This window comes from Vigna umbellata, chromosome 4, assembly GCF_029865625.1.
Source record: "Vigna umbellata cultivar VRB3 chromosome 4, Vumbellata_1.0, whole genome shotgun sequence".
NCBI lineage: Eukaryota > Viridiplantae > Streptophyta > Magnoliopsida > Fabales > Fabaceae > Vigna > Vigna umbellata.
Genome location: NC_142168.1, coordinates 19,825,165 through 19,847,571, shown reverse-complemented (window position 1 = coordinate 19,847,571; position 22,407 = coordinate 19,825,165). Strand labels below are relative to the sequence as shown.

The 22,407-nt window shown below is 35.1% G+C and overlaps 1 protein-coding gene across 3 annotated transcripts; it reads right to left on the bottom strand.

Moving 5' to 3' along the window:
* Positions 1 to 201: 201 nt before the first annotated feature.
* Positions 202 to 21,524, bottom strand: LOC124821799 (transcription factor GTE6-like). 3 transcript variants are annotated; one of them, XM_047293744.2, is made up of 11 exons: positions 21,370 to 21,524; positions 21,204 to 21,285; positions 21,096 to 21,120; positions 20,862 to 20,987; positions 16,035 to 16,223; positions 9,940 to 10,017; positions 7,087 to 7,311; positions 6,828 to 6,926; positions 6,621 to 6,679; positions 1,039 to 1,189; positions 202 to 866 (listed from the first exon to the last, which is right to left on the bottom strand). In XM_047293744.2, exons 3-11 carry the CDS (start codon positions 21,096 to 21,098, stop codon positions 696 to 698), a joined length of 1,101 nt encoding a protein of 366 aa, XP_047149700.2. In that variant the 5' UTR covers positions 21,099 to 21,120; positions 21,204 to 21,285; positions 21,370 to 21,524; the 3' UTR covers positions 202 to 695. The 3 variants fall into 3 exon arrangements, with proteins under 3 accessions (XP_047149700.2, XP_047149699.2, XP_087968659.1); XM_047293743.2 differs by having other exon boundaries at positions 21,096 to 21,285; XM_088112533.1 differs by lacking the exon at positions 21,370 to 21,524 and having other exon boundaries at positions 21,204 to 21,363.
* Positions 21,525 to 22,407: the final 883 nt, after the last annotated feature.

The window sequence follows — 22,407 nt, the reverse complement described above, 5'->3', positions numbered from 1 at the left end:
CTGGACACCTTGTACACTCTTGTTAACTTTGTTAACTATTTAAACAAAGTTAATAAAAAAAAGATTAAATTGACAAAAAAAAATTAAGATTAAGTTGACAAAAAACAATTAAGATTAAATTGAACAAACTCAAGTAAGATATTGATTAAATTAGTATTTAAGACTAAATTCTAAAACCTATATGGAAAGAAGGCTAACAAATGCAGGTGAGAAAATACAATTCATGAGAAAATTCTGACTTTAAGCAAGTCAAACAAACCACCATCCCTTGAGCTAAAATTAGTGTCAGATAATATACAAAATTTCCATGACTGGCCATTGGTTTCTAATAACAAAATTAAAACCAACAAATTAGCACAAATATATAAGAGAAACTTATCTCTCTATTTAACCACCGAAATGAAGAGTGCATGGTTTCCCTATACTAAGTGGCAGATCACCCTATTGTAAGAGGGTCAAGGAAAACCAAAATTACCTTCAAACTGGGTTACATTCCAAGGATTTCTTCCAGTGCAAAAAGGAGACCACTTGAAAAGGCCACGGTTGTCACGAATGACTAATTTTAACATAACTTTTGTTATTTACCAAAACGACTTCGTACCAATGGGTTTGTTTCTTGAAATGACTCCTTCGGCATCAGCAATCATTTGAGATAATGTAAAACAGACGGGGGGTTTATCATATCCAAAAGATCATCAGGTTGTCTTCTTGGTCTTCTTTTTCGTTTTGGCAATAGCATCACAGAACTCTCTTTTTCTTTTGTTGTTGTTCTGGTTTTCATTGCCACCCATGCTTCCTGAGTTCTTGCCCTGCACTTCTAACGCCTCCTTGACAAAATATTTTAACCTCCACAAGGTAGACTCACTCTGCTTAAGGAACACAATATACAAATTAGCGTACTCACGAATGCAAATTGTGACACACTGTAATTCAATCTAAAAAGAAATAAAAACAATCTTATTTATCTGGTTACTTATTTTATTTAGAATTTAAGAAAAAATTGAATGTCATGACACTTTGAAATTTACATATAATGACCTGAGCATCCATGTCCAGATCCACCTCTTCAGCAGTGGCCTGGAAGCTTGGATTGCTTTGAGCAACAATTTCCAGTGCTTTGCTTAGATCATCAGGTGACAACCGGGTAAGACCATCTCCAAGCTTTCTCTTTTCTTCAGTAGACATTTTTCTGCAAATAATTTTCTCAAATTTATCTATAGAATGACTAAGTTAAGGGAGATATGAAGGGAAGAATTATTCGACAGCTTAAGCCAAGTTACTTTATTGGCGTTTAGCCATGCTATCAAATTTCTATATGTATGAAAGGCACTTGTGACAATGAACTACCCTGTCAGTTGTTAAATGATAAAAATAGCAATAGTTCGGTTTAAAAGGAATGAGGCAAAATTTATCAAACATAAAGTTGCTAACAGACAATCTGTTCAAAAAATGAACCGTAAATTTTAATCATCCAAAACACAGTTATTAGCATATCGTAAGACTTATGGATAATCCCGTTCTTTTGGCAATAAAAGTTTAACACAATTAAAATAGTCCCGGGCATTGTTAGACCTAATTTTCTTAATGTTGACTTCAAATTGATTTTTAATCAATGATACAAACCGAAAAAATATAGAACTAACTTCAGATTTCTGTTTCAATAAGAGAACCCAAGCCACCAGGTACAATCACCTATGAAGGTAAAAAACCATTTTGCATCCGAGATAATACAAACATTAGCAGAACCTCATACATCAGTGTAAATAAGAGGAAAAAGAAAATGAGTCATGTTATTACTAATAGGAAAAGGTCCAAGCTTGTGTTTAGCAAACTCACACACCTTACAATGTAGACTCCCTACATCTAAGTTCTTAAACAAGGAAGGAAATATTGCTTTCCCAACTTGGAACGAAGGATGTCCCATCCAACAATGGTGAAGTTGGATTTTTCTCTTTGTTGGTCATGGTGGATTCAGATATAAGAAATTGACTTCTGATAGACATATTAGAATCTTCTATGTAGTACAGGTCATTCCATTCTCTAGCATTGTTATAAAAAACATTACATGAGAGATCTTTTGTAAGTTTTTGTATAGAAATTAGGTTGGTGGAGAACTTAGGGACATGTAGAACATTTTTTAATGTTATGGATGTGTTTATTTGGAACTCTCTCCTTGTCCTGCTAGTGTTATAAGGGTTTCGTCTGCTGTGGAAAGTTTTTTGTTTGCTAGTGGAAAAATATTTGGATAGGGGTGTCATATGGTTTGTGGCTCCAAAATCTAATATCTAGGAGTGGATAAATAATGTATCTGAAACATTTAAGTCCAAAAGAAAACTGAAACTTACCAGCCTATGTTAAGGAGCACATACATGTTGGCTTCTCCAATTTACTCAGAAAAGACCTTACCCTTTCTATCTCTTCATGATTTAACTGTTGTGTACTTGCCCTTCTGCCCCCATTCTCGAGTTGGGGGTTTCTGCCCCCATCCTCAATTTGGAGGTTTTCCATGTAATTTCCATCACTTCTTCCATGTGTGGCGTGGCTTGTTGCAGTAGGTAACCCACACTTCCTCTTGTTTTTCCTCCATATTGAAAAATCCATTTTTCTTTTGATTAACAACCATGGTTGTTCCTTCTTCAACTACCATTGTTGTGCTTAAAACAGTTGGGGTTTCCAGCATCAAATTGAGCCTGCTTTCTTCACTCGAATGATAGCTATCACTTCATTAAGTGTACCATATGGACCGAGCGGCTGTATGAAGTGTGTGCAACATATGGACCGGGCGGCCGTATGAAATGACCAACCAGAAGTAACACCGACACAAAATCAACCGTCAGTGTTACTCCTCATATAGCAGCTGGCCGAACGTTCCAGCTTACATTAACACTCACCATTCGATTATTTTGTGCGACCGTCTGGACGAATCATTATACAGCCGGACGGTCGATAAATGAGTCAGCATGGATTAAGATCAAGGTAAGTAACCATTAGGGCTATTGGGCTGAATTTGGGCCGTGATTAACTTTTCACTAATCCCAAGCCCATAGCAAAAACTATAAATACAGGTCAAAGGTGAGTGGTAGATAGGTTGCATTTACTGCACATTTATTACTGTTCTATCGAGACCGCCACTGTTCTCATACTGACTTTGGCATCGGAGAATCTTTGACAGGTTCCCCCACGGCCGGTAGGAGCGAAGAACGGAGTTAGGTGCGTAACCAGACGACAAGTGAATTAGAAGACAAATTGTGAAGGCGTTTGGTAACTTAGTCCCCAGACAACCGAAACATTAAGTCTTGGGACTTTCTCTTTGCCCAGAATTTGGATATGGACCTCATCCTATTCAGAAAATTCAGGCCTACCAAAAATCATAAACCCAATCTTGTTTAATGTAATCCTTAAGGATTGTTGAATCTTGTGAACACTTTGCTTTTATAACGCAATAGTGATCCAATTCCATCCATAGAGACTTGAGTTGATTGGCACATTTTGTGGCAAAGTTGTTTTCCTGTTTGGTTCCCAAGGTTTTCACCTTTACATCATATATTTGTGCAGCATCCTTGGCAGATTTATTCCACCACTTCCCAAATTTCCTTTGCTGATTTAAGGAACATACTAGTATAACTAATTTCTGGTACCATTGAATTCCATGGTTATGCCATGATCATGGAGTCTTCTTCTTCCCATGATTTGAACTTCGCATCCATTTTATTAAGGGCATTGTCATTAAGTTTACTGTCCTTTCCTTTTCCCTTCAATATGGTCTTAATGAGTTGAGACCATTTAAGATAATTCTTCCAGTTAGCCAATAAGCAGAACGAACATTCAGCAATTCTTCAACACTCTGGGATTTTTCCCCTGTTTCAGGAATGGAATTCAGTCTCAGCCATGGATGAAGATTGCGAGAGGAAGACAGCGATGAAGGTTACAATGAATAACAGGGGCAGCAATGAAGGCTGTGAGGGGTCAAGGTTGTGTGGCAGTGGTGGCAGAGATTTAGGTTTTAGGCTATGGTCGGAGGCTTCTAGAATCAGGAGCTCTGATACCATCTAAAATTTAGAAGAAAGAATATTTTATTTCTCATACAAATTATTAGGTCATTGGACCTATATGTACAAGAGCCTGTTGGCTATTATGGAAATATTAATCACCTAATTCTAGGTGGACAAATCCCAATGATTAAGGGCTTTATGCTAGGAACATAATCCTAGAATTAACAACAAATAAACAGATGTTATAGAGAATAAAAATTACACTTTCCTAAAATACACATTAAGCAATAATTTTGACATACTATTCTGCAAGTTGCAATGATATACCAAGTGCTGGTAAAGAAGCATCTCAAGACATGGCAAAGTCATCGATGGTGATGAGTACGGATGACAAAAATATCCATGTCTGAGGGTATCTATGGATAAAATTAACACTACATAGTTGGTATCCACGAATATTTATTACTCATGAGTAGTAGATAACGAATATTTTAATATCCGTTTATAAACAGATCATGTGCGAGTATTATACTATGGGTGTTGCTCCCTCCACCACCACACCTTTCTCCCTCCACCTCCCCTTTACTATTTTGCCCCTCAGTAAAATTTTATTTTTAGGGTTATTATTTTTTAATTTTACCCCTTCATAACCTATTTCACTAATAACCTGTTGTAGTACGGTGTATGAGTAAATTATTTTTTTTTCATTTTAACATTATACTTGTTCCTCTCTTTTTTTGGTCTGCTGTGAGATACTACAAGTTGCAAAGGTTGGTGGTGGTGGAAAGAATTATCAAGCAGTCTCCCTCTCGTGGTGGTGCAGTATCGCTCTCGTGGTGCAGTGCATGGAGTGGTGCAGTGCGTGTGTGGTGCTTCCTCCAGGTGCGTATCGAATAAACCATGACATAAAACCCTAAAATAAAAACGAAACCTTTAAACGGAGGTGACATCCTTCAACGGATGTCAACATCCGTTTAAGGTAAAATGGCCATTTTACCTTAAACGGATGTTGACATCTGTTGAAGGATGTCACCTCCGTTTAAAGGTTTCATTTTTTTTAGGGTTTGTTTTATTAGTTTATTAGATATTTTAATAATTTAATTTAAATGTTTTGATTTATTATTTTTGAATATATTTTTAATGTATTTTAATAATGTATATTTATATTAGTTTATATTTAAATTTGTAATTTTGGATGTGATATATAATTAGTTTTTAAACGTAATGATTTTGTAAAACTGAAGAAAAAGGAATGGAAGCGCGGGAGGTGGGGGAGGTGAAACGGAAATGGGGAAAGGGGAAGAGAGTGGGTGCTAGGAAAGTAAAATTAGGGTTTCAAATTATTTAAAATAAGGTAAAAGTAAAAATCTTTTTAACTTAAGGATATAATTGTATTTAAAATAATGTGGAGAGGTGGAGGAAGTATACGGTGGTGGTGGAGGGAGCAACACCCTTATACTATCAGTATCCACAGATATCCATTACCAACAAAAATTTAAAATTAAAACTTAATTTAAATTTTATTAGGTTAAATTTAATTAAAATTTAATTTTAATTTATATAATATTTTATATTTTTTTAATTTTATTTAGATTTTATTTTAAAAATTTATAAAATATCTTTTTTTATATATCCGCAAGTAATTAAACAGGTAACAAGTAAATTTTTTTATTGTGCATTGGGATTGTGTAGCGGGCAGATACTATATGTACTCGATCCTATATACTGTGATTCCTGGTGATGAGGAAAGATTGACAGAGGAGGGAAAGTGATTGCTTAAGTCCTAATGAGAAGGAACACGTGAAAAATATGGGACAAACTCAGAACGAGACTTCAGCAGAAACTAAAGACTCGTTAAGATTAAAAGAGAAATAGTGATACCCATTTTTAGAGCAATGACATCCAAGAGAAAAGAGATTTGAAAGACCGAGGAAAATCAAGTGTGTGGTTATCTACAAAATAGGATATCAATTTATAAATATATCAAATTGCTCCAAAGCTCAATACGATATTGTTTTTATCATTTTCAAAATGACATCAAATTTGTTCTTTAACTTGAAGGACAGAATTGATAGGCACTTACGAACTAGTGAAACTTGTCATGTTTTCTAGGAATTTAATCCATTGTTATTTGAATCTACTGCTGTCTAGTATCAATATCTGCTGCGATTTTTTAATATTTATGTTTTTAGTGTGCGTGTCTTTGGGCTCTCCACTATGCTCCACCATCCACCATTAACAACATTGGGTCAAACTCCTTCTAGAGGAGGGAGTGATACACCCAAAGAGGTTGCAAAGGTGCTTGTTAAGTCTATGGGGTGGATGCAATCTACATCAAAAGAACAAATATTGAAATTAAGTAGAGCTCCTAGGTTTACAAAACTTGACAGCAAAATGAGTATGCACATGGGGAACAGGAAACAATCTGGTACCTTGTTGAAATTATAAGTTTTAAGCCACAGATGGAGGAAATGGGTAGAAGAAATGAATTTCATTATATGTATCCAAAAGCATCACCCTAAGCATGCATACAATTGCATCACACAGCAACAAAATTTTTATGCCAAACCATATTACATGCTATATTTTGAATATGCTTTACAGGAAACATATGATGCAACAGCTAACCTGCATCTTTTAAGAACCATCTCCCGTAGCTCTTCTAGAATCACATCAACTTCGTACAGCTGAAAATATAGAGTACATCTTAACAAAAGTAGTTATAGTTCAACACTCCCAAATCAAGTGTATCTTAAAGAAGAGGCACATGAATTGTTTGATTAAATTCATGGTCCCATATTATAATAATGTTTTAAATAAACCTCTTACAAATACCTCATTACTCAAGTCTCTAGCCATTTTAGCTTGAGCTGCTTCCTGAGCAACTTGCAATGCTAACTGTGCTTCAGCTTCTTCCTCTTCTCGTCTTGTTTCCTACAATTTAATAACCTCACATGATAAAGTTACAAAGACAACGTTGTCAAAAATATCTACAAAGTTTCCACTATGAAAAGGATAACAAAATCCCTGAATTGATAATGTTCCATCCAACACAACAAATGGTCTTAGAAACAATTAATTGAAAATAAGTTACCTCTTCAGTAACTTTAGGCAAAAGTTGCAACCATTTCTCCTCAAACTTTGCCAACAATGTTTTTGCCATCACATGAACATCACTTTTTTCATCATTATATTTCATAGCATTTTTGAAAACCAGCCTCACATCAGCACATATTTCTCGAATATGTTTATATCCAGTACCATCCTTAGCCTCCATTTGATTCTTAATCGTACTGAAATCCATGGGCTTGTCAATGACCTAGAAAGCAGCATATACAACAGATCAATCAAAGCATGGAAAGTGAATTGTATGGAAAATCAGATTCCTCCAACACACTGCTGATTGAAATCAGTCATTCGAAATCGCAAAAATGTAACCTATCAGGATTTCAAAATAATTGCACTTTCTTTGGGAAGTATTTTAGAGAATAGATAAAGAATTACACTGCTAAAGCGTATGTAAAATAGGGACTATTATGAACTATATGTCTCAAACACACACGCACGCATATATATAAGTCTGGAAAACTAATTTTGGAAATATAATAAGACCATTTGATGTAATGAGATCCCTATGATTCAGAGATATAATTAAATCCCTATTATTCAAGGATATAATTAGATATCCTATGATTCAGGGATATTTATGTTGCACACTTTAATGATAATATGCTAAAAGTGGAATAATAAAATATGATTGTTGGTACTCTCCTTTAAGCTAGTAAATGTGTTTTCTTCTCCTAGCTTGGAAACAATCCATTCAGAATTGTTTCAATTCAGCCCCTTTCTTAGTAGGTCTGCACGGTTGTCTCGAGAGGAGACATATGGAATGCAGATTTGACCACCCTCTAATTTTTCTTTGATAAAATGCAGATCAATTTCAATGTCTGGTACTATCAATTTCAAAATTATGGGCCATGCTAATAGAAGACTTATTATCACAGTAAATTCTCACTGGTTCGTCACACTTTATTCTTAAGTCTTCCAAGATGCTTTCCACCCACAGTATTTCATAGATCCCTTGAGCCATTGCCCTGAACTCCGGTTTAGCACTAGATCTTACTACCACCTTTTGTTTATTACTCTTTCAAGTTACTAGATTCCCACCTAAAAAAGTACAATTCAGCAGTTGATCTACTATCCACAATTGACCCAACATAGTCATCATTAGTACATACTTTGAGATTTACATGCCCATTTCGTTTCAACAGAATTCCATTGCAAGGAGTGTCATTCAGATATTGCACAATTCTAACTGAGCCCGTAAGTGAATCTCATTTGGTTGGTGCATGAATTGGCTCACTAGACTCAATGCAAATGCAACATCAGGTGTAGTGTCTTATTAATGAGTTTGCTAACTAATCTCGAGTACATTTCCTTTTTAGCAGTGTCTCTGCATTTCCCAACTTCAGATTTGGATCATTTGGTCTACTTGAAAGTTTAGATATTAAAATACCCATTTTTTAGAATGGGCTACTTCAATTCAAAATATAATTCAATTTTCCTAAGATCTTGATTTCAAACTCCTTTGCTAAATGTTGGCTTAATAGTTGTCGCTTCTCTTCATCACCACCAATCACTTAAATATCATCCACATACACTAGTAACATTGTTACTACCCCTGACTTAGCGTTTCTAACGACATGTGATCTCCTTGGCTTTGTTTGAAGCCCAAACCTATCATAACTTCAGTAAACCTTCCAAAACTAGCTCGTGGTAATTGTTTTAGTCCATAAATACTTTTTACAGCTTTGGCACAGGTTTTCCCACCAGCAAATTGCGGCAAGTTCCAATCATAATTAGCCGCTAGAGATAATAACCTCGACTATATCAATTGGAGCAAATGTTTCTATTAGAATGTAAACAAATTTGTAGAAAATTAACAGTTACATATTCTAGCAAATTAAGATGATTGATCCGTAATTGTTAGGTAGAAATTTATTATATTTGATTCTGTAAATTAATATAAATACACATTTTGTAGTCTGCATTAGACATAATACATTAAGCAAATATACTCTTCTATATGGTATTACTAGTTTAGGTTTTTTTTGTTTTTTGGTCTGCAGTGTTCTTTTTTTATCGGGTGAACGGTACTCGCAGCTACTATGTGCCCCTTCCCCCACCACCAAGTGTCCCTTTAATCTGGTGACCATTGTGACCAGAACCGCCTTCCTCTGGCTACCACCAAACTTCGTTTCACACAGCCGTCTCATATTGCATTGTTTTTCCATTTTCAGCACAACCACCTTGTCGAAGCACCCTCTGCCTCCTTCCTCACACCCAAGTGACACCTTTTAACCCCATTTTAGGTTATTCCCATGGCTTTTGACAGCTCACACTCAAATACCATCTCTACAATGACAATCATTGGAATCATTTCGCGTTAAAAAGAAAACCCTTCCAAACTTGTCAACTCGATTGCAAGCTCCCGAGTTTGGTCGAGTTCACTGAGTTCACATCAAGCCTATCGATCTTGCTTCAAAAACAAGTTTCCTTTTGAGTCAACTCAAGCAATGGATTTAAGAATTGTAAACTCGTCTAGTAAACTCGTTTGTGTTTTCGAGTTAACATGCAAGTTTGATAACCATGCAATATGTTAGAGAATACGAAATAAAGTATTTACAAATATTATCATAGATCAACAATAGTATGTATATAAATTAGGCTTAATGTTAACTTTATCTTTACAATTCATTCTAAATAAAAGCTTCCATTCATAAGTCAGACACAATTTATCAAATGTATCCCATGTTTTCTCTCAACAAGCATTGCACAATGAAATATATGAAAACCTCAAAAGTCTATAAATATTAGCAACAAAATACCCAAAAACAGACAATGCTAATGCAAGAGTAACATGGGGAAATGCATATATTAATCATACCTCGTAATAATCATGTAAACCAAGCCCCTCCACATCCACAGGCTGCATAAAAGGCCAAGCCCACTTGTGTTGTGTGATCTGGCATAAGAGACCAATTATTAAAGAACTGATTTCATAATTTGAAGAGATTACCCTACACTAAAGTAGAGTCTAAACTACTCAATTTACAAACAATCAAACATTACATAACAGGTTTTACAAGAAAAATTAGAGATAAGTTGAAGTAACCAAGCCACATAACAACACCAAATCAAATATAATTGTTAAGAAGTGGACTTTAAGCCTAAGTAAGAGCCATGAGTTTGAGCCTATCCGAACTAGATGTATATGCCTCTCGACACAAGGGAGTGTGTTGGAAGTCTCACATCAACTAGAAATAAGGCCAATTTCGAATATATATAGGTGGATGCAAAAGCCTTTGAGACATGTTCAAAAGTTTGGAAACATGACATATTGTTGTACACCAATGATACTTAACATCTTTATAGTTTTTGTCAAAATATCTTAAATATTGTTGCTTCCAAAAGTCTTAACAATATAATGGCTTAATAGTTAGGTAAAGTTCATCTTCTTCTCCATGACTTCAATGATTTATTGTCTACTAACTCCACTCCTTCTCATGAACTAGAGACACGATCAAAGTCTTTCATGTTGTTAGCCTTACATGGATTTCCTAGCGATTATTCACATGTTTGTGATTAGATTTTGGGATCCCTAGTTGTACCTACCTTTTGTTCCATTTATTGCATGTCTTGTAAGTCAACCACTAAAATACTCTCTTTAGTCACCTCTGATCACTCTTCAGCATGATGATCGCAATTTCCCTTGCAAGCCATGAAAAGGGTGTCATGGGTGTGAACATTCTTACAAGCTCGGAAACATAATTGATCGATTATGCCTTACATGGTCATCTTCCTCGATTTGTTGTGATTGCCCAAGTTGCTCCCTCGCAACCATCTCATTTGGATCCCACTTCATTTAATACTTTAGAACATCATGCTATCTTCAACAAATTTCTCAAATGGTATGAGAATTGTCAAAACTTTGATTCCACTACTTTTGTTGCACACATAGGTACATCATTTGTTGGCATCACTACAACTCTCTTCGCCCTTAGATTCTAGACTCAGGTGTCACAGATCACATTACTGATTTGAAATATTTTCTCTGCTTTGTCTACTTCAGGTTATTTACCTCCTTACATGGTGTTAGTACTATTCATCTTCTTCCTTCTCCTACTGCGTCTCCATCTAATGAAGTCATGAGCATAGTTATCTATGATCCTTCTATTGTGTTTAATATACCTACAAATTCCTTACCTCCACCATCTCTTCAAGTGTATACACGTGATAGATTCTCAATCGTCCACCGAATGACTCTCTTCTAGTGTCAACTCCTTCATCCCCTCCTACTCCAACAATTGAATCAAATCATCCCATAGCCCTACATATAGGTATACGCTCTACCCGTAATCCCTCTTTTTATTATACTACTTTGAGTTATCATAGGTTATTTCCATCACTTTGCACTTGTATTTCCCCAATTTCTTCTATGTCAATTCCAAAATTTGTAGGTGATGCCTTAGCCCAATCTGATTGACTTCAGGCCATACTTGATGAAATAAATGTTCTTCATAATAGTGGAACTTGGGAACTTATTCCCTTACTCTACTAATGGTTGTAGATTGATTTTGCTAGTAAAGTTGGTCATGATGGTACTACTGATTGTCTCAAAGTTCACCCAGTGGCCAAAGGTTATACACAGTTTTGGTTGGACTATAGTGATACTTTTTCTTCAATTGCGAAGATGGCCATTTTCACTTATTCATAGCCATGGGTACACTTCAACATTGGCCACTTTATCAACTAAAGGTAAAAATGCTTTTCTTCATGATGATTTGGAGAAATATATTTATGTGGAGCAACTTCTAGGTTTTGTTACCCAAGGGAAGTCTTTTGGATTGATATGTAGTCTCTACAAAGTTTTATATGGCCTTAAGCAGTACCCTAGGCTTGGTTTGGCAAATTTAGCACTATTGTTAAATAATTTGATATGGCTCTCAATTAGACAAATCTCACAAGTAAAACAAACATCACCTTTATCACCACTTTTAGACCAAAGACCTTAGCAAACTCATATTTCTTGAAGATGGAGGTAGCACAATCCAACAATGGAATTGTTATTTCTCAAAGAAAATATGCATTAAATATTTTGGAAGAAATTGGGTTAATGAATTTGAAGTTTTTTTGACACCCATGGATGTCAATGCCAAACTCCTACCTAATCAAGAGGAGACACTCTCAAATCATGTTAAGTACATAACATTAGTTGGAAAATTGAAATATCTTATACTTGGCCTAATATTTCCTTTGCAGTTAGTGTAGTGAGTCAATTTCTTTATTCTCCATGTATAGATCACTAAAAGTTGTTATTCGTACATTAAAGTACATTAAAGGTTGATAGGAACCCATAATTGAAAAGAGAAATAAGAGTAATATTCTTTATTGAATAGACGAAAAAGAACACAAAATAGGAGAGCACTCTTTCCTCCAAGGGTTTCCCCTTCACAAAGATCCAAAGCTCAAACCAAAAAATTATCATCCTCCTCTCCAAGGGATTGATTGGTCTAATTATATGGACCAACTCCCAACTGGGAGTCGTGCATCCACTTATTTTTCCATTCCTTTCTCTATTCACCGCTTCCTTTTAATTTTCTTTCTGCAATAAGCCTTCCATATCTTATCATTCCTTCTATAATACCTATTCCACTCTTCCTCATTATTTACATGCCTAACAATACTCTCCTTTGCTAGAACAACCTTGTCCTCAAGGTTGTACTCTTGAAAATTTAAGATGTTGGAGTGCTTCATCCCTTTTCCTGAGATCATGTGTCGCTGCTTACACAAATGTTTTCCCTGCTTCAATCTACTCTGGTTTAGCTGCCTTCAATTCTTCGTCTTGTAGTTCATCAATTGACTTAGAATTTGGTTCAATTTGAAGAACTCCATCAAAACCTATTATCGAGTCACTTTCCTTGGCATTTGTTTCATCAATAGTAAGCAAATATTGGTAATCTTCATCTGATATGTTGCAACAAGCCAAATTTAAAGGTTTAGTTTCCATCCTTCATAAGTTGGTTATCATTGTTGGTTCTGTACTCAACCCATTTAATTACAACCCATTCGTTTTTTACTGTTGGATCATCACTAACAATTGACGTAGGAATCAAACCAACATATTCACCAGCCTCAACGAGTAAAAATTACTGAATGTTGGTAAGTAACCGCTATAAGAGCATCTTCATATATCTCAAAAAGCAAAATGTTTACAATGAATTTTTGTTGTACACGAAACACTTCAAATTCTTGATCATCAGATTTATCACCCAAGTCAGAACTTCTTTTTAGAAAACTAAAATCATGTGATTCATCCTCTGCTTGTGGTTCCTGGTTCTTATCTACCTATCACCACCCTCAAAATTTATCATTGCATTTTCCTCCATGCTGGTGGAAGCCAAACCTAGTTTTTTTCTTGAGGTGATAACTTGAACTCGAAAATGTTTCTCCGCTCTTGATACCCATCCTAGAGGATCCTTCCTCTCAAATGTTGATAACTCTACTCTTGTAGTCCAGGGCCTTAGCATTTCTTCTCCTTCCTCATTTAATCCTTCCATCTTTTCTTCAATATTAATTGAGTTTTCTCCCCCTTTGGATAGTTTCTTGCTTTTCTTGAGATCTTGCAACCAAGGTTGTTAAACTTGAGAGTTCACATAAACTCGTGAGAGTCTGGTAAACTAGACTCGTAAACTCGAATCGTAAACTCGTAAGAGTTTACTTTAGATTAAAAAATTATATAAATAATATTTTAATTCAAATAAATCCACAAAATTATATAATTTCAAATAAATAGAATCATAAAAATATTGTTCATATAAATATTATAAAACATAAATTGAAATATAAATTGAAATGTAAAAAGAAGTGTAATCATGTGATCCTCTAATAATGAATTTGATTTTGTTCCAAATATGTTTTTTCACTACAAGACATAAAAACTAGTAGAGGGCTTTCTTTAGAACTTAACCACAACAACATTTTACTTAACAGAGGCACACGTACAGTGCAGAGATAACTTTGAAAATAGTGCAAAGCTGAACTTAAAAGCATAAGAGTTGTGAGATGACAACCACCGCTGAGTGCGAAACAGAGGCACACGAAGGAGGCATGCGACCACCACTGATAGGGAGATGGTGGGCAACAGCAAGCGAGGTGCTCGAGATTTCAAGCAAGTCTACCGAGTCCACCAATAAGGCTACCGATTCTACACCATTTCTGAGTTTGCTTCTGAGTTAACTCGGAAGCACTAAGTGAAGTCGTAAACTCGACCGAGTTAATGAGTTAACTCGCGACTTTGATAACCATGCTTGCAACAGTTCTTCCTTCTTCTCTCCTACATTCCTTGAATTCTCCCCACATTTGGAAAATTTCTTGCTTTTCTTGATTTTTTATTGCCAGATTTATATCCCTTGGACTGCATCTTCTTCCATGCTGCTAAGGATTGGATGTACTTTTGTTGATCCTTTGATTTTTTGAACTTCCAAAACATTTGTTGTCCTTGCAATTTGATCTTGGGGATCATTCCCTTCCAATGTGGGCAACTCCATCCTTTTAACCCCAAAGCAAATTGGTTCTTTCTCACCATTATTAAGTTAATTATTGTCAAAGGCATCCTCTTCTCTTTGCTTTTCCTATTTGATTGAATTGTATCCTCCGTCTGAAAAAGATCTTTGGTCTCTTTTATTTCCTGCAAGCCATCTTTCACAATACCCAAACCAGTCTTTACCTTTTTCTTTTCTTTCTTGATATCCTGAAGAAGTTATTTAATCTCCCTCAAATCATGTAGGATCTCCTTGGTAATAGACAAAACTTGTCTTCATCTCTGCCATAACTCTTCCTTGCTTGTAGGCCAAACTTTCCCCTTCTCTTCGAATCCGGCAGGTCAGACCAATTTGATAGGAATCCAGAATTGAAAAGAGAAAGAAGAGTAACATTCTTTATTGAATAGACTAAAAATAACACAAAATAGGAGAGCACTCTCTCCTTAAGGGCTTCCCCTTCACAAAGAGCCAAAGCTCAAACTACAAAATTATCGTCCTCCTCTCCAAGGGACTAATTGGTCTAATTATATTTTTCCGTTCCTTCCTTTATTCACTGCTTCCTTTTATTTTTCCTCCTACAATAAACCTTCCATATCCTATCATTCCTTCTATAATACCCCTATTCCACTCTTCCTCATTATTTACATGCCTAACAAAGGTTATCCAAGAAAAGGTTTGTTGTAGAGATATAATAATCACTCTAGAGTTGAGGCAATCAACGGCAGTTAGAGGGCAGCAATGAGCATTAAGGTCAGTGCAAGCAGCAGCAATAGGACTAAAGAAGAATATGGAGAGGTGTGGGTCGAGTGTGAAAATATTAGGTTAAATTATAATATTTTTGATGGGTCAGATATGGCCCAATTTGCAACAAAATTATCATTTGGGCTTTTAACCCAACAGAAAACAAAGAAAAGAGATAACTAGTGTTTTATTATAATATTTTTGTTAGGCCAAGTATAACCCAATTTTCAACAAAATTATCATTTGGGCTTTTAACCTAAAAACAAAAAAGAAATAATTAGGGTTTCCTCCTTGTGTTGTTGCCCTATGCATAAAGTTTTCTTCTCCCACCCTACCACATCATCCCTGCAATGGAGTTTCCTTCTCCTACTGCACATTTTTAGCCATCTCCATTCTGCGCGAGCCAACTGTGATAAAAAAAAGCGGCCGCCATGCAAAACCCGCATCGCCACTGCCATGTTGTGGTGGCAAGCTATAAAACTGCCACCAATTTCCGCTATGGTGCTGCCATAACAGATGTTTTATAACACTGCATAAGTCCAAATAAGAACAAACACAATGATCCCACAAATATCACAAAAAGAATGACATCTAACTAAATAGACAATTATCACGTTAACACAGTTGCACTAAAAAGCATGTTTCAAATATTGCAGCATATCAACACAAACACCATTGATAAATGAAAAGTAGTTGCCTGGCGTAGTATTGTGCCGAACTGGCGCATAAGATCTTGCATTCTTTTTAAAGCATCCTGTTGTTGCTTCTTAATACTTGGAACATGTTTCTCCTTATCCTTTGTAGTTGAATTACCTTTAAGCATGTTTGCTTGCTTTTTATTCACACTCGAGTAAAAGTTCTCCACATCATGTACTTTCTGCTCAAGCTGTTGGGACAAAAACAAGAGTAATCATAAACACAAGTGACTGACATACATATTAAAACCAACCTAAACTTGATTCCCAGAAAACACAAGCAACTTTTCATTCTTTAAATATTAAAATATCTATTAAATATTTTTTTGTAGAGTTTAACAAAGATGCTTAAAACGGTGGCAAGATAATATAGAAATTAAATGAGTATGTGGCAAGATATAACAGGTGCTTCAAACGGTGGTGGAGTAAATTGTCAAAAAATGGAAAACAAGTTCTTAACAGGTAAACACTTTATTTGAAAGATAATAAACACACTAAACTTCAGAAGTGGTGGAGCAGAAGTAATAGGAAAGTGGAAAACAACTATCCACGAGGGAAGTATTTAATGTTTATTATGTGTAACTCAAACATATTAGAGCATTGCATGCACCCATGCTATAAAAGTGAGATTCGGCCAGATCAAGCATTTTGGGAAAAATCTTTATCTAGAAATCCATTATCTCTCTAAGAACTCTCTCAATTCCTCAATAACCTGATTAAGTCCTGTTGTTTGAATATCAAGCTTAACAGAGGTTTTATGAGGAAGGAGTTGTTGTAACCTGGCTCAGAGTTGAAAAGTGCTTTTGTTGAGGTTGGAGTGGTAGAATCTAGAGATTTCAAAGCTAACTTCCAGGTAAGGGAAGCTAACTCTTGAATGTATATTATTTTGTGTTGTTTGACCAGATTCTGTGATACTTTGAATTCGTTGGAAATTTATATGAATTGTATGTGATGTATGAGAACTGAATGTGTATTTTAGCTAAAGTGTTTATGTGGTCTGTTGTGAAAATGATATATAAATGAAAAGGGGGAGTTCTCATTCTATTAGCTAATTTGTGACAGTAAAGAGTTAAAACTTTTCAGAAAGAAATTCAATGTTGGAAAGATTTTACAGTGGGGATTTATAAACAAATTAGTTGGCATAATCGAGAATGTCCTAACTTAGATCAACACACGATATGTTTGTCGGATTAATCACACCAAGTGTAAGGGTGAATAGTCTAACTAGAGTACCATCAAACAATATGGTCATCAAGGTGGTATTGTATGACGAGTACCATAAGTATTAGAAGATAGACTTATTGAATAATATGTTTTAAGATAAGCCTATCACGATACTGGGAGCATGAACAAGAGCTTAAAGACATGGCAATGAGGCCAAGTTTATGATAAAAAGCCAGAGGGCTAGAGTATATAGAGATAGATGTATATATGTATATGGAGAACCATTTGAAGTTGCAACATTGAGGGCTGGACAGAATTGTCAGTGGTGTTGAGGACTGGCAATGGAATTTATTTTTAGTGTGGTTTAAGCATTTCACTCAGATACTTAGGCATATAGAAACATGGTTAGAACAGTAGCATTGCATCAGACCTAAGAATATGCATGATTTTAGTTGCTGTCAAAACTTCTGCATAATCCATTTGCTGTCAAAAAAATTTATGCACTAGAAGTTTAGCTGTCATTTATTTCAGCATATGATTTTGTGATTTTGGAGTTCTTAGCATGGTTTAATCATTCATTATGCATAATTAAGCATATAGAAACTTGTCCAGGTCATTCACATTGCATAAATAATAGTTTGGTTCATTCAAGCATTTCAACAAACACTTGGTGAAAACTAGGTTTTCATTGAGTCATTTTATCAAACACTTTTCAGTTTTGCATTTAATCACGAGTTTAGGTAGTGTTCGGACCTAGAACACATTTCATTCATATTTCTTTATAACTTGCTATCATTTCATTGTTTTGGAGTAGAGTTTATGTTTTTCATTCCCCCTATGTTTGTTTGGTTTCTAGGGTGATAAATAGACACAACTTTAGCTACAAAGTTACACAATTTTTTGGATAGATACCTTGGTTAGCTTCCTATACACATTAGGGAGAAACTGAGATTTTTGTTAGCCTTTATGCAACTAAAGGACTGCTAACAAATTGGCGTAGTGGGAATTGGAAATTTTGTAGCCAATTGTGTTTAGTTATCATTTTTCTGATTTTCCAGTCTGTGCATGCTATTAAGCCATATTTTCTTTAACTGTTTTTGGTTCTGGTTTTAGTATGAATTACCATTCTGTATATGGGGATTATTCATTCTACATTGCTCAACTATATATGCATCATGAATCATATCATGAGCAGCTGTCATAGTTTTCCAGCCACCCAGTGCAGCCCTTTCCTTCATATATTCAGCGGCCTTGTCAAAAATAGTATATACAGTCACACATGGTTTGAATTGTGTTTTAATTGTGTTTCCAGCAGGTTGAACATGAGAATTCAGGAGATCATGAAGCCTAGAAAGCTGGCCAAGTAAAGCTAGTCAGCTGTCAAATTCTATTTTAGAAGACAAACATCACTAATCCTAGGTTGCAGCAAGTGTCCAAAGCATCAAGTGACACTTGATGAAAAGGACTCACCTAATATGGGAGGTGGCTCTAGCCTATGATCTGTCAAAACCCAGAGACAAGTCATGTACAAAATACACTCAAAAAACACAAGGAGCAACATGAAATAAAAGTTCATTCGGAAAACAAGTTGTAAGAATGACATCACCCCCAATAATGAACAAGTATACTAGCACCAAGTAATAAGGCATATGTAGTTTCAACCAAGTGTCTATTTTTTCTCTCTATTATATCACTTTTGTCGAGATATTTAAGACAGGTTTAGATTTTATTCCTATTGGTTTTAATTTTGTATATTGGTTTCTTATTAGCACAGCAATCCTGCTGCAATCTCAAACTTTTGTATCCTAGAATAGGTTGTGCTTGTTTCCTAAATTATCCAACCAATGCATGTATATATATCAAATGCACGTGAAAAAGAGAGAAACTATTGTCTTCTAATTTTGAGAATTTTGCTAAGGTGTATGAGAGTTGGCGGACAAATGTAAAATTCAATTGAACCCAAAATAGCAAAAAGTTCAGAAGAAAATATTCTTTTGCATTATCACTTTTGTGTATTTTGATAACTTGTCCAAATTACATTTTATTTCATTCAAGAAAAATATAAAGATAGACAAAACATATAGAGTATTCATTAATGAAGGTATCAAATTGTTAAAATCCAAAAAGATATTACACAACTTGGACCCCAAATGTCAAAGAGAATGATGGTGAAAAAATATTACATCTTAACTCATTTCATTTGTCTTAAGATTGAAACTGTAAAATAATTCTAGAGGGCTTAATTGATCCCTCTCACAATCTTCTATTTATAAGAATAAATTGATACACGAGTACATGATAAATAGGGTAACCCTAGACACAATATAATCATGATAAATAGGGTAATCCTAGACATAATATAATCATGATAAATAGGGTAACCCTTGACACACTATAATGATGATAAAATAGGATAAATATCCTAACAATTTGGGAAAAAAGAATCTAACATGTTTTTCAAGTTGACACGATTACACTCTAGGACTTTAAGTTTACTAAGCTCAAGACCATGTGTTTTAATTTTGACAAATGTGATAACAAATTGCGTTTTCAATGTCCTAGTTAGCTCTATATGAAAGCTCCTCTACGTATAAGAGATCAAAATCTCATGAGTCATGCAATCATATGCATAATATTATAACCATAAAGTGAGGCACAATAAAGTAGTAGACAACCCAAAATGTAGAAGCTCTACAGATCATTCACTTTGCACAAAGTTGATGGGAGTGGTTTGCAAACATGGCATCAAGCTAAATGCTTCCAGAAAGAATGAAGTTGTCATACTTTTACAAAGGCAGCAGCATGCATTGTAGTCTTAACACAGCATGCCAAAAGGCCATAAATTGCCTCCTTATCAGAGGACCAGATGCCTAATATGCTAACCGTTGAGGCAGAAGCATGCATTGTAGTCTTACCACAGCATGCCAAAAGGCCATAAATTGTGCAATGGATATGCATCAATACATAGTGCATGAAGCACAGTCAATTAAAAATCAAGCCACAGAAGGAGAGGCAAACATAAAAAATAAAACTCAAATCCTATCTCGTTATTGATACCTATATATAAGCCATCAAAATCATGTAATATACTAGTCAATTGTCTCATACAGGAACCAACCACGTGAATGGATTCCTTAGGAGTAAATCATGTGAAAGCTCAAAAAGTGGTGATAAAGCATAACCTCAATATAACTCACTGTTGAAAAGTGGTAGGAGATCGTTCATGGAATAGAAGAGGTATAAGGAGTAAAAGATGGTTGTGGTTGTACCTAGCAGAAATGTAGTAAAAACATGTTCGGATACAAAGTTGTAAGTGCTTTTGGGAGCTTCTCTATCGGAAAAAATTCTATATTTCCAAAAAAAGAAGCTACCAAAAGCACTTTTAGCTTGCATCCAAAGTAAGAAGGAAAAAGAAAAATAAAGGAGGGAAGTCTGTGAATTGCGGGATAGTTTGGGCTCTCAATCCAGCCGGAGTATTGTACAGTTTTATTTCCCTTTAGGCCACATTAATCCAGGTACACTGTTCCTAACTAAGCACCTCTTTTCCAATTGGTTCTAGTTGGTCATCTCCTAACACCAATTGAGCCTACCAAAAACTAACATATAACACCAATACGATGCACAATACACACAATTGCATAATAATTTTTAATAAATATACTTGCCTTATCAACCTTTGAAATTATCTCGTCAACACGTTGCTTGAAACCCTCCATTTCAACCGTACCGTCATTGGAATTACCTGTTGCAACATTCCTCACGTCTGAAATCGATGCACCAAATGTTTCCATCTGACAGAAGGGCACCAAATGTCACCAAGTGATAGATTGCATTTAAAATGAGCATTCTGAATAATACATGGATATACAGAGAGAGAATAACAAAAGTAGAATAAGCACCATTCCAGTTCTAGATAACAAATTTCTGCAAGGGGAAACAGCAAGAAAGTGAGTGAAAAGTCACAGCCAGGGTACCAAAAATGGCAATTCGAATTGTGATTTTGCTACCTATTTGCGAGTTAATTTTGGTGAAATGGGTAAAATCGTGAAAGAAACTAATCATGGGTATGACGTGATTTTGCGAGTCACTCTGCAGAGAAAGAAAGAAAACACATGTTAAGTTCGAAATCCCTCTTCCTCATACGAAACCTAATTTATCTGCTCACATTCGAACCTCTTTCTGTATTATGTGTCTTTCCTGCAACTTCCGGCAACAAAATGATTATTGGAGGTAGGAGTTGATGGATGGAAGGATACCCAAAGTTTTTCTTCTTTTCTTCTAATTACTCTTTGGTTCAGAAATTGTAATTCTTCTATTTAAAAACTCTACACATTCTTTTACTACATAACTTTTATATATTCTGATGGTGTTGTTATCAAATTAACAGTTTCTTTATACTACTAGCTTTCCCCATAACTTTTTTTCCATAAAAAAAACAGAAATTAGTAATTAAAAATTTATAAATTAATCATTTTAAATATCATATAAAACGATTTTGTTAAAAAATCCATTATTAGGTTTTAAATATTACAAAAAATTTAACAAATTTAAAGAAATTAAAGCACCTATTTTTTTTTTACTCAAGTGTATTTCCAATATTATTTATAATATTTTGTTAATTTTATTTACCTTAATCATGCATTCATTTTCATTTTTTATAGCTTTAATGATTTTGGTTATTATTCTAAAATAGGTTTCTTAGTCTCTTTTTTATCAATTTGGTCCTTATTTTTTAAAGGTTTAATACCTCTTTTGGTCCCTCGAAAGGGGGCAAATGTTCAATTCGGTCCTACCTTTTTTTAGAAGTTCAATGTGGTCCCAACTTTTGTAAAAAGTGTGCAATCAAGTCCTTTTTGGAAACGGCGTTGAGTTTTTAACGGAGCAGCTGACAGGGTGGACTGAAGTTAGCTACGTGGCTGTGTGTGGGTAATGGGTAATACGTGGCTGTGAGAGGGTAAATGTGATAATATTACTGAGGTTAAGAAATCAGAAGTTAGGGTTTGAGTTGCAGAGAAATTGGTAATTTGGGATTTATCATCGTGGAGGAAGTGTGTTGAAATCTGAAGCGCGAATTGGATACCGGAAATCTGAAGCTCAAATTGGAAACCGCAAATCAGGTTAGGGTTTATGTTTGATAATTTTATGACATGTAGTTGTTGTATATGTTATCACTGTTGTCGCTTTATAGGGGGTTTAAGTAGGGGTGAAAAG